Below are 12,806 nucleotides of genomic sequence, written 5' to 3' on the forward strand. Positions count from 1 at the left end.
TCATTAAGAAACCACAATTAGATCATAATAATCTAGCAAATTATAGACCCATTTCAAATCTTCCATTTATGTCTAAAATATTAGAAAAAGTGGTGTCCGCTCAACTGGGCTCTTTCTTGCAACAAAATGATATCTATGAAAAGTTTCAGTCTGGATTCAGACCGCATCATAGCACTGAAACTGCGCTTGTTAAAATCACAAATGATTTACTTTTAGCTTCTGACCAAGGCTGTATCTCAATACTAGTTTTACTTGATCTTAGTGCTGCGTTCGATACTATAGATCACACATTACTCTTAGATCGACTACAAAATTATACTGGTGTTCAAGGACAAGCACTAAGCTGGTTCAAATCATACCTATCTGACCGCTACCATTTTGTCTATTTAAATGGAGAAAAATCGACCATAACTCCAGTAAACTATGGAGTGCCGCAGGGATCTGTGTTAGGCCCTCTGTTATGTTCAATATATATGATGCCACTTGGAAATATTATAAGGAAACATGGAATTAGTTTCCATTGTTATGCTGATGACACTCAAATATATATTTCATCACGGCCGGATGAAAACGCTAAATTTTCCAAATTGACAGAGTGTGTTAAAGATATAAAAGATTGGATGACGCGTAATTTTCTTCTATTAAATCCAGACAAGACTTATCGGTTCAAAAAACCGCCCACAAAACCTCGCACAATACAACTTTAACATCATAGGATGTCCTGTTACTTTATCCTCGACAGTAAAAGACCTGGGTGTTATACTCGATTGCAACCTGTCTTTTGAAAATCATATTTCATATGTTACAAAAACAGCCTTTTTCCACCTTAGAAACATTGCTAAGCTACGTAATATGCTATCAGTTTCTGATGCAGAAAAGTTAGTTCATGCATTCATGACCTCGAGACTGGATTACTGTAATGCTTTATTAGCTGGTTGTCCTGCATCCTCAATAAACAAGCTACAGTTAGTCCAAAATGCCGCCGCTAGAGTTCTTACGAGATCAAGAAAATATGATCATATAACACAGATTTTATCATCACTGCATTGGTTACCTATAAAGCTCCGTATTAATTATAAGGTATTGCTACTGACTTATAAAGCCCTAAACAGCTTAGCTCCAGTCTATTTAACGGATCTTCTATCGTCCTATAATCCATCGCGCTCTTTAAGATCACTAAATTCAAGGCTTTTGGTCATACCTAGGATATCCAGAACCACCAAAGGAGGGAGAGCATTTTCACATTTGGCTCCAAAACTCTGGAATAGTCTTCCTGATACTGTTCATTGCTCAGACTCGCTCTCCCAGTTTAAAACTAGATTAAAGTCGCATCTCTTCAGCCAGGCATTCATATAATCCTACAGTTCAAACTACAATCCGGCCTCTAGCTCATAAATGTCAGAGGAGAACTGGCCCCCGACTGAGCCTGGGTTCTCCCAAGGTTTTTTTTCTCCATTAGGTCACTTGATGGAGTTTTTCGGTTCCTTGCCACTGTTGCCTTTGGCTTGCTCAGTTGGGGATATTTTGGGGATATTTAATTAAATTTTATCAATCAATAAATTCCTCTTGAAACAAACTTTGTTGTATTATTTTAATTTAATACTGTGAAGCTGCTTTGATACAATCTGTATTGTGAAAAGCGCTATACAAATAAACTTGACTTGACTTGACTTCATCCACCACACCCTCCATGAAGAAATGAAGCCTAGCGCAAGTTCTGCCAGGAAGACTCAATCGTTCTCGTCACTTATTACCTTCTCATCTATCCAGTTATATCTTAATAGCCCAGTATAAAAGGGTGGTACTTACACATGTCTGAGTTCGCAGATGCTGTCGCTTCAACCACCTCCATCCTCCCCATGCAACCACCACCAAGACGGGACCTTTCCTCCATCCCCCCCAACACCACCATGTTGGGTCCTCCCCTCCATCCTCCCCAACACCTCCAGACGGGCTCTCCCCTCCATTCTGAAGATGCCATGATGTCCTCTTCCTCCTTCCACCTCACCACCACCAGATGGCCCCTTCCTTACTTCGCAGGGGGTCGGCTGCGCCCCTGCCTTCGTCTTCAGGCAGGATATGCAGATTCCGTACCCTCGGAATGCGGGTTACGGACGGGGCCTAAAGCCGTTCACACTGCAGGCAAAAGTGGCCCAAATCTGATTTTTTGGGGGTCAAGTGACCAGGTCAGACTTCTTCAGAGGTAGTGTGAACACTCAAATCTAGCCCAGATCTGATTTTTTCAAATCAGATTTAGACCACATACATATGTGGTACTAAATCAGCCCCAGATCTGATTTTTTTCAATGCGGCCGCAGTGTGAACAACCAAGGCGGATTTGATGCGACTTTTACGTCAATCTACGTCGACATTTGTCACAATTATGCGTCGGCGATGAAGCCCTAGACACAACAGACATAGATAGTAGCCTAACATTAAAAACTTGAGAGTGAGGTGTTAGACCTAATTAGTAGCCTATATAGGGAGATACTTCAATTCAAGCTAAACTAGAAGGATCCTACCGTAACCGCTCCGTTTTTGAAAAAAATTCACACGAAATGGAAGAACGGGGACACAGGATAACGTGGCTGCAGTGTCAAACTACGCATCCACACAGACCTCTGTAGTGAATTTGCAGCCATAAACCTGCAAAAGGCAAAAATAGCCAATTTTGCTTTCTTTCTCTTCGTTCTTCTCCTCCTCAGCATCTGCTCATTAATGTTACGGCTTCCATTACACAAACATGTTTAAATAAATGTGAATATGCTTACTTCCTCCATCCATAACCTCCCAAACTTTAGTGCAACCGCGTGCTGCGTCTGATGTCATTGTTATTGTTCTTTTGCGCATGCGGGTTAGTTTGAAACCTCAAACAGTTCACACTGCAATCAGATATAGGTCACATTTTAAAAGGTAATGTGAACAGCCAATCAAAAAATCGGATCTGAGCAAAAAATCAGAATTGAGCATTAAGACTTGCGGTGTGAACGGGGCCCTTGATTGTTTGCTGAGCTCTTAAATAAATGTTATTGTCACAGTATTAATTCTCCCGAGTCTTTCTGGTAGAACTGCTCGTCCTCATCGCTGTCCTTAGCTACTACTCGAACTTTCTTTTTAGTCAAGCAGCATCGTGTAAAATGATTTTTTCCCCCACACTTGCGACAGTCTTTGCCATAAGCTGGGCATTTCTGTGGTGCATGGTTGGTACCACTTCTATTACAGTCCTTGCTCTCTTTTCGTCTTGGTTTGCAGTGTTTTTCTTTAACAGTTCTCTTTGCGCGTTCGTGCACGGCATCCATTGCTGCTGCAGACTCACTTTCCGCGTCAAATGATTTGAGTTGCACGTTCGCTCTCTCTGACGCTTTGCACATGCAAATGGCTTTTTCGCGGTCGTCTTGCAGGGGCAGCAAAGAGTCTTAAGGCCAATTTATACTTCTGCGTCGGGTGCGCGTAGAAGGTACGGCGTAGCATACGCATTGACGTGTACCATACGTCGTACCCTTCGCCGTACCCTGACGCGCACCTCCTCAAAAATTTAACTACGCGTCGCGGCGACGCGGACCGCAAGATCTGTGATTGGTCGGCTGGATAGCATCGCGTTTCCTCCTACGCATTTCCGGAATGATCTTCTGCACTCTGCACCGCCCGCCCGCCATTTTTAAATTCCAAAGATCAGTGAAGAGCCATGGAAACCGAGAGATTGCTTGAAGAAGTGCGGAAATACAGCCATCTGTATGACTCCTTCAGTCGCCATTGCTCGTAGAAACCTAAACTCAAAACAGCCGCGAGGAATGTAAACACAGTGGAACATTAAAACCCACCCGCGCCAACTAGCGTTTCGGCGGTGTAACTGCAGAGCAACACAGACATTCGCAGAAGTATAAATGCTCACGACGGCGTCGCCTACGTGCGTAGCCTACGACGTACACTACGGCGTACACTCGACGCAGAAGTATAAATTGGCCTTTAATCCGCCACTGCAAATAGAAGCCTACCTAAAAACACAGAGGTATAGTCAATTAATGTCAAATATAGGCCCTTGTAACAACATGAACACAAAGGAAATGATATACAGACTATTTTTTTTAAATAGCTCATGATATCTAATGCATCATGATATCTAATGCATATAATATGAACAAAAAAGTCACTTTATTTAAAAGTATTGTTGTTTTTGAAATAATATTGAAGACAAAGATCCTATCAAAACTCATGTGAAAACATTATCAAAAGAAAATTACGTGTATGGGTAGCGCAACTATGACTGTTTAAGCCACGCCCCTCATTTTCGGTTATGTGGCAGGCTGGCAGCGGTTCTGAAACTGCGGGTGCGCGGGTCTGCATCTGGAAATGTCGTTTATCTGGCTTCTGGGTTATGTAGGAAATTCTGAGGGTCACATTTGCTATTATAGCCTACTACAAACTATTAAAAGTAAATTAACTATTTACACAATTAAGACGTGGATGTGCTCTTTCTCACTAAGATTTGAAAGTGCTGCTCAATCTATTTACTGCTGTTGTTTCAGTATTAGGCTATTGTGCGTGTTGAAATAAGCTAAATAAGTGGTTCCTATCATTAAAAACAGTTTGCTAGCACATTCTTTTCCCACTTCAGGCCTTACTATACGCATTAATTTGGACGATAAACAAATAATAAAACCATTCGTTTGAAAACTAGTATGACAGATATCCTCGACAAGTCTTTGGCCAAAAATAATCCGAAATATTAATATTTCAAGATCGATCCGCCCATCTCACGTGAGCTGGATTGGACTATGAATCTGTGACTCATTTATTGTGACCAGGGATGAAAAGTGCGGTTGAACTTTATATTCAGCATACAGATAAAAAGTGAACAATCATCTGAACGGCTTTTTCACGGCTCGTGTTTCAGGTTTCTGTGAATCAGCCATCAAACTATTTTTCAAGATGAACGAAGCAGAAAATACATGTCAAGGACACTCGAGATGTTTTAGAAGTTGTTTACCTGCTGTGGACTTCACAAGAGAAATAGTAAACTTGTGCTATATAGCTCTGCCCGTGGTAAGTAGCCTATAGCCTGTAGGCTACAGTATTTTATTTTAACTCTAAATTGCTTTTAACGTCATGGTTTAATTGATTCATGTTAGCAGTATTTTATCAGTATTCTTTATTATTTTAACCAGTAGCCTATTTATTTTGTACAGTAGCCTACATTTGTCATCCTTAAAGGTGAAGTGACGTAATTTTTGACCCCAGCGGAAGCAAACGTAATTGCAGCTGTTATGTAACCCTTACATTATTTCTTCTCCCAGAAAAATAGCTAATCCATCAATCAATCAATAAATAAATAGAAAACCTGCTTTTTTGAAAACCCATAAGAAATTCCAGAGGGAACCTGCTTTTCCTGGTTTGGCCCACAAATTGTCATCACATTATTGCTTCAAAGCAAGCCAACAGAAGAAGTGTATTATCATAATTTTTGAGAGAGTGAAAAAACTTTATATAAATATTTCTTTTGAGTTTGGCTAGCATCACAGAAATTACACACTTCACCTTTATTAATAGCCATTTTACCCATTAGACTGTCTCTGTGATTTCTTCTCAGTTTTTGTCCTATCTTTTCGACTATTTAATAATTTTTGTAAGCACTGTGTTTTGTGGACACTTGGGAAAGATAGAGCTTGATGGTGTGACGCTTGCCATAGCTGTGAGTTTTAAATATTTATCTCCTCTTCAAATGTGTAGGCTAATGTAATTTAAATATTTTAAATGTAGCCTAGTAAGAGAGTAATAATAATACATTTCACTGTGTTCTCACCAACAGGCCATCAGTGTTATGGGTATTGGTATTGGCTATGGCTTGTCCGCAGCATGTGACACACTTATTTCTCAGGTAGAGGCTACAGTGCATTACTATGTTCATTCACACACAAACAAATACATCATTATTTATCCCAAACTGTCGCTCTGTCTTTGCAGGCTTATGGAGCTGGTAACTTGCATCAAGTTGGTGTTATAACTCAGAGAGCGATTTTAATTCTATTCCTCGCATGTTTTCCATGCTGCGCCCTTCTTATCAATACAGAGTCAATACTGAAGGTTGTGGGACAAAGCCCAGAGGTTGCCAGGTGAGCATTATACAAGACTGGCATTATCAAACAGGGACGAGAGACAAAAAGAGACAGGCTAGAGCATAATATTTTATCATTAACCTTATTCTGTTTCAGAGTATCTCAGCAGTATGTGAACATTTTTTTGCCTGGTCTTCCGGTATGTTTTTCATATACATATTATCTGAAAAAGTTGCCACACTTCAATATAACACACACTTATTTTGTCACATCTCAAATCTACTGAATGCCTAAAAAAGGGATTTTGCACCACTTATGGTCTAAGTGTTGTTATTTCATAAACTCTGCGACTAAAATACAACATTTGTATGACCATGTATATCATTTAAAGTACTTAGGGCTCTCAGTGTAGAAAAATAATACCATGTTATTTTTTATCTCATAGGCTGCATTTATGTTCATTATTGAAGCGAAATATCTACAGAATCAGGTAGGAGAAAACGTGAAAATGAACTGCTCCTAGAAAGCATGAATGTGAAACTTAATGAAATCTCTCATTTCAGGGAATAATTTGGCCCCTGGTCATAACTGGAATACTGGCAAATGTCCTAAATGTTTTAATCAACTATATCCTCCTCTTTATTCTGGACATGGGTGTTCCGTGAGTTTCCATAACATTTGCTCTTAAACTACAGGACAGAAAGGAACATGGAAATCAAAGACATGATAGCTTACTGACCATGTGTATTTCAACTTCAGAGGATCAGCAGCTGCTAATACCATCTCTCAGTACAGTTTGGCGATCATATTGTTTATCTACATCCGGTGCAAAGATCTTCATAAGGACACTTGGGCTGGTCAGTTCAATATCTGTATATATTATTATGTGCATGTGAAAGCCATTGAAAGTTGACGGATATATTTTAAAGCACTTCTTTGTGGCCGTATAGGTTGGTCGATAGACTGTTTGCAGGAGTGGGGCTCATTCATCCATCTGGCCATTCCAAGTATGCTCATGTTGTGTGCAGAGTGGTGGACGTACGAGATTGGAGGGCTGCTGTCAGGTTAGAGCGCATGCTTCTCAAAAATGTACAGGTACAACAAATATTAACATAATAACAACATATTCAGTGTATATGATTATATTTATTAAAATCATAATTGGATGCTGCCCTATTGGGACATTACTTTTCCCTGTCCGTAACGCTACTAGTTAAACACTTTATTCCCACTATTATTTCCACTTTAAAAAATAGATATATATTCTTCATTTTATCGGGTCAAAAGCTAGCGCCACTAGACTTGCTCTCCACTCCAATGATCTGTTATCAGATGGGTTACTTTTGTAATTTTGTCTGGCTCAATACAATTGGTGGGCGGAGTTAGTGTAAATAGACTCTGCTAATATGATAGGCTGTGTATTTGCTCTTAATGTAAATAGACACTTTGACACTTTAAAGTATATTGCAATGACAAGAAATTAAACACAGATGAATTTTGACGAAACATAAATACACCATTCATTTTGTGTAATTATGCCTTTAGTATGTTTTTTTATAAAAAAAATTAAGGCTTTGGGATAAAATTCTGGAAAATAATTTACTGGAATTTAATGAATTTTTTTTAATTCTACTTTGTTATATTTTAAATTGAATTACAATTCTGCATTCCTTCTCAACTCAAATTCAGGAAATTATTTGAAATTTAAAAGGGGTTTTCAATCCAGTTCTGAATTGCGCAGAACCCTGTTCCTGACCTTTGATTTATTTTTTATTTTTTTATGGCAGGTCTGATAAGTGAAGTGGAGCTTGGAGCTCAGTCAGTTATATATGGACTGGCAAATATTGCTTACATGGTATATATTCATTAGTGTGAAAGTGTTTTATTTCAAGCTTGTATGAACACTATAAGTGAGTGGCCTGTGTTCAGTTCCCTATAGGTTTCAGTGTGGCTGGCAGTGTGAGAGTGGGGAATGCCATGGGAGCAGGAGATGTTGCTCAAGCCAAGCTCTCTGCTAGACTCTCTATGATTTGTGCAGGTAATGCTAAGAAAGAACAAATGGCCCGCTGTATTGTATATGTTCTTTGCAAATAGGTTGCTTATCCATTTTTCTTATTATTTATTATTTATTATCCATTTCTTCTTATTCTTATGAGAAATGTGTAAATTATGATTTTGTATTTTATTTACAGTTTCTGTTGCAGTGGTTTTGGCAACTGTCATTGGTTCCTCAAAGAATGTAATTGCTTATATATTCACAAATGACAAGTGAGTGTTCTTCCTTTAGTTAAAAACATTTCAGTCATGACAACTCTCAGAGTGGATTATTTCAACCAGCATTTACTGGCATGGGACATGAGCTTAAGTTTGGCGGAAGAGATCTGCTACACTGCTGCTGCAAGAAAATGGTAGAACCACTGTAGCAGATCTCAACAGGTGGTGCTGGGGAGGAGGAGGGATAGACAGAAGTTTTCATTATCACGCAGCAGGGCAATCGCAGGCTAAGGTACGAGACATATGGTTACGTGGATTAGGAAGTACTTCTGATTGGCTGATGCCACTGCGTTGGAAGAACCAATCAGCGCTCGGTTAGAGTTTCATGACTGAACTATGTATTTGCTAGCCTGGCTAACGTCAGACCTCGTCTCATTGAGACGTGGTCTGGGAACCACATGTTAATTTTCTCGTATTTGAGGCGTGGTTTACAAATGCCCAGAGCCGTTTATTGGGCGCTAAGAATGTCTATCAAATGCGCCTGTACGTAGCTCATAGCCAGTCGTTTCAATGATACCAGATGACGTATGTAGAGCGGCAGAAATCCGACGAGGAAGAAGACTAAATAAACTTGCGTTCTAAACTACTTAGAACACTATCTTAGGCTGTATCGAAAGGTAACTCTGCGTCTGATGCCATGTTGGATCCATAGATATAAACAAACTGCTTCGGTGTGTCGCATAGACGTCGTCATCGTCTTGCTGCTCCCTCCCCGTTCTGTGATTGGTTCCCTTTTTGAGGGGAAAATCTGGTCCATGGTGTCCAGGCTGCCTAGCAGCGTGAATAAAATCGCGATGCGCGCAAGGCGGCATGGGGAAACCCAGGCTATGTATTTGCAGCTTTTTTCCGTAATTATCTTCTGTGTAATTTGCTCCTAATCTCTCTTAAAGGGATAGTTCACTTTGAAATACATTTTTGGTATGTTTTAGCTTACCTCAAGGGCATCCAAGATGTAGGTGTCTTTTTTTCCGCAGTAGTTTCAATTTTGATATTTTTAGGTCAAACGGCCTAAGACACGAAACGAGCGGTTTGAACAGTATTTATATCGTTTTTACCTCTTATACACAGCCATGTCCGAGTGATCTGATCTGACGTGTACGCAGACTGGTGCATAGATATATACACACTAGATGTCGCCTTGTATACGGCAGTTCATTGGAACGAATGTCTTTAAGGCGACATCTAGTGTATATATCTATGCACCAGTCTGCGTACACGTCAGATCAGATCACTCGGACATGGCTGTGTATAAGAGGTAAAAACGATATAAATACTGTTCGTTTTCTCACACAAACCGCTCGTTTCGTGTCTTGGGCCATCAATGTGTACTTACGATGGGGAATTGTTTAATTTGGACGACGGGGAATTGTTTTAATTTGGACTCTGTGCATGCTCTTTGAGGTGGTGACCATCGACCTGCATTATATGACTGACAGACAAGAACGGTTTGACCTAAAAATATCAAAATTGAAACTACTGCGGAAAAAAAGACACCTACATCTTGGATGCCCTTGAGGTAAGCTAAAACATACCAAAAATTAATTTCAAAGTGAACTATCCCTTTAAGTACTTAAGTTGGAACTCCAGAATGAACTTCTAGATTTTGCATCTGAAAATAACATAATATTAACCCGTTTTTAAAAATAACATATTTTCAAAGCCCCAAACTCATAAAATGAATAGCCTCAAAGTCATAAAATAGCTAAAAATGTTTCTTGAAAACAGCATTTTGACAAAAATAGTTAATGTCCTTCTTCTCACAGAGACATCAGAGCGAGGGTTGCCACGGTAATGGTTTTATACGCTCCTTTCCATCTTCTTGATGCCACAGCGGTAAGTCATTAGCCGAGTTGTGTTAGAGCACTCACAGCCCTCATTAGTGTTAATAACAAAACTGACAACAACACAATGATCATGAGAGTTGAGTTCAGACCTTAATTACATTGGATGTTGTCCTTCACACATAAATAAATCTGAGACTGCACTGGAATGGGTCATCTGGGGAGATGATGTTAATTATTGTTTCTTTCCTTTAATCCAATCAGGCAGCAGGTGGCAGTATAGTGAAAGGCCTGGGAAAACAGAAAATGGGGGCAATCTGCAACCTTGTGGGATATTACGGTGTTGGCTGTCCAATTGGAATATCCTTGATGTTTGCTGCTAAAATGGGAATTTTTGGTGAGACATATATATGATATAATATAATACATTTTAAATTTTTCTATTCTCAGTATTGTAATATTCCATTATTATTCGATTATATATATATATATATTGTATTTAAAATGTTAAAAAAATATATATTTAATAATCCATGTCATTTGTTTTCACTGTCTTACATTTTATGTAAATCATTCCTCTATACAGTTACATATGGAGAGAGGGGAAATATATAAATATGAACATGTTTCATATATATATATATATATATATATATTTCAAATATATTCAAACACACACACATACACACATTTGATTAATCTTACATATATAAACATATCAAGTATATAGTAATATATGTAATATTTTTTTCTGTTTCACAGTCTTGCATTCTATGTAAATCATTGCTTTAATCTCCTCAAGGTCTGTGGACTGGCCTGTTAATTTCAGTCTCCCTTCAGTCAGTATTCCTTATTGTCCTTCTTTTCAAACTGAACTGGGAAAAAGTATCTGAAGAGGTGAGGGATATAGGATTTCCTTTTATTAAAAGCTTTAGAACTTAAAATCGCTTTAGTTCTTTTACAGTGCATTTGAGTGAAGCTTGATCTAAATATGAACTTTTCAGGCACAGATCAGGGCTGGTGTGCTGCCAAGAAGGACAGATGATGGTAATATGTTTGTTTAGACGCTAATAATTCAAAAGTCTGATTATATTTAATGAGGCATGCTAATAAGAGTCATTTTCTTGACAGGTGCACAAGAGGAGGGCGGACATATTGAGGACTGTGCTGTGAATGATGCTACAGATGTGGATGGGCTACTGGATGATCAGACCGATGTGATAGTCGCTACAGTGAGGATGCAGCTGCCGCTGAGGGTGTTAGTGCTGCGCCGTGGCCTGGCTCTGGCAGCTATGCTTGTGCTCCTCGCTGCTGGATTCTGTGTTAAATTCCTTCTTAACAGATGACAGCCTAACAACCGAAGGACTGGTATTGGGGAAATGTCTTAAAGCAGACAGACAGTCCATCCAGATTATGGATGGTAGGATGCCACCCAAAAGGTGCGCACCTGTGCAACATGTCCACTTTGTATCTGAAAATCTTTCCGTGACTTCAGATGGTGTCCATGCACTGAACAGTACCAGTGCATTTTGTTTTTACATGACATGGGGTGAATCATTTTGTACTTGCTCATATTGTGCTAATGTTTATATTTATTTATATAAATATATTTTATTAATCTGACTCTGTTAAACAAAAATCCTACAATAAAGCCATTACCACTTGCTCTCACATCTTTATCATCTCATGAATTTATATTTAAAAGAGCAAATGTGTTGCAGCAAACACGAATGTGAACAATGGAAAAAAATGTAAGTTCATGAAATAACGTTCAAAGTCGAAATGCACAAAAATATACTTTGTGCATGCTGATGCAAAAAAATATACACAAACATTGGTTGTCATTAAAGTCAACATGTAAGGCGAGAGAGCGAGACAATAATTCCTTTGACTCCAGCAGCCAGTCACTCACATGGGATTGCAGCAATTAGCAAACAACAGTGATCCGATTAATTCTCGATGGACAAAATCAAGCCCCGCACCAAATGTTCCTCATTCGAAAAGTCATTTCACTTGTATATATGCCACAATAAAGAATCAAAATTTCAGTTTTATGCTAACTATAATTGCTGAGACCATGCCACATTGCAACTATGATTTTCATATAGACTTTGTTCGATAAACACACTAGGATCAGGGGATGAGAATTTTTTTAAATTAAATAAATTTTCCGTCCTTAAGTGACCTGGCTCTAAATATAGCTGATGAAGAAAAAGACCCTCCTAAAACACTCTGAATATAATGGGATAGTGATTTGTTGACCCAGTGTTCGAGTTTGCTGTATTTGTCGCCAATTTATTCAATAAAATGTAATCCATAAAATAAGTAAGCTTGACCAGAGTTCTTGTGGGGAACATTTATTGAAGGTGGTAGTGTAGCAGTTCTTCAGCAGCGATGTTAGCGTGTCAGTCTTCAAAGAATCTAAACCCTTCTAAGAATCTTAACTTCTCCCAAAGTTCTGTCTGTGGGACAGGACTTTATACCTGAAGACAAAAGGGCTACTAACAATAAATACTGTTAGGACTTCCCACTGGAGATCCTGCAATCTACAATAAGTTCCTGAGGAATGCTGTTCGTTTGTTATTCTAACTGTATGAACCATTTGGTTCACACCTTAACAGACACAAGTTTCAGTGAAATTGCATCTGAGGCACAGTCATAATTGTAAATGACTAACGATGTGACTAAAGATCACTGA

General features: G+C 38.9%; 1 protein-coding gene and 1 long non-coding RNA gene across 2 annotated transcripts; one reads left to right on the plus strand and one right to left on the minus strand.

Annotated features, from left to right (window-relative positions):
- Positions 1-2,547: 2,547 nt before the first annotated feature.
- Positions 2,548-2,990, minus strand: LOC309506065. The gene is made up of 2 exons (XR_014208627.1): positions 2,772-2,990; positions 2,548-2,646 (listed from the first exon to the last, which is right to left on the minus strand). It is a non-coding gene; the product is annotated as an uncharacterized lncRNA (long non-coding RNA).
- A 1,824-nt stretch (positions 2,991-4,814) lies between these two features.
- Positions 4,815-11,779, plus strand: slc47a3 (solute carrier family 47 member 3). Its single transcript, XM_082180527.1, has 17 exons — positions 4,815-5,043; positions 5,588-5,689; positions 5,807-5,875; positions 5,962-6,110; positions 6,210-6,252; positions 6,499-6,543; positions 6,617-6,714; positions 6,813-6,910; positions 7,004-7,117; positions 7,841-7,908; positions 7,983-8,091; positions 8,246-8,321; positions 10,091-10,160; positions 10,373-10,505; positions 10,911-11,005; positions 11,113-11,155; positions 11,240-11,779. The coding sequence occupies exons 1-17, from the start codon at positions 4,930-4,932 to the stop codon at positions 11,452-11,454; spliced, it is 1,641 nt and encodes a 546-aa protein (XP_082036653.1). The 5' UTR covers positions 4,815-4,929; the 3' UTR covers positions 11,455-11,779.
- The last annotated feature ends 1,027 nt before the right edge of the window (positions 11,780-12,806 follow it).

This window comes from Leuciscus leuciscus (genome assembly GCF_965113295.1).
Source record: "Leuciscus leuciscus genome assembly, chromosome: 9".
NCBI classification, from domain to species: Eukaryota; Metazoa; Chordata; class Actinopteri; order Cypriniformes; family Leuciscidae; genus Leuciscus; species Leuciscus leuciscus.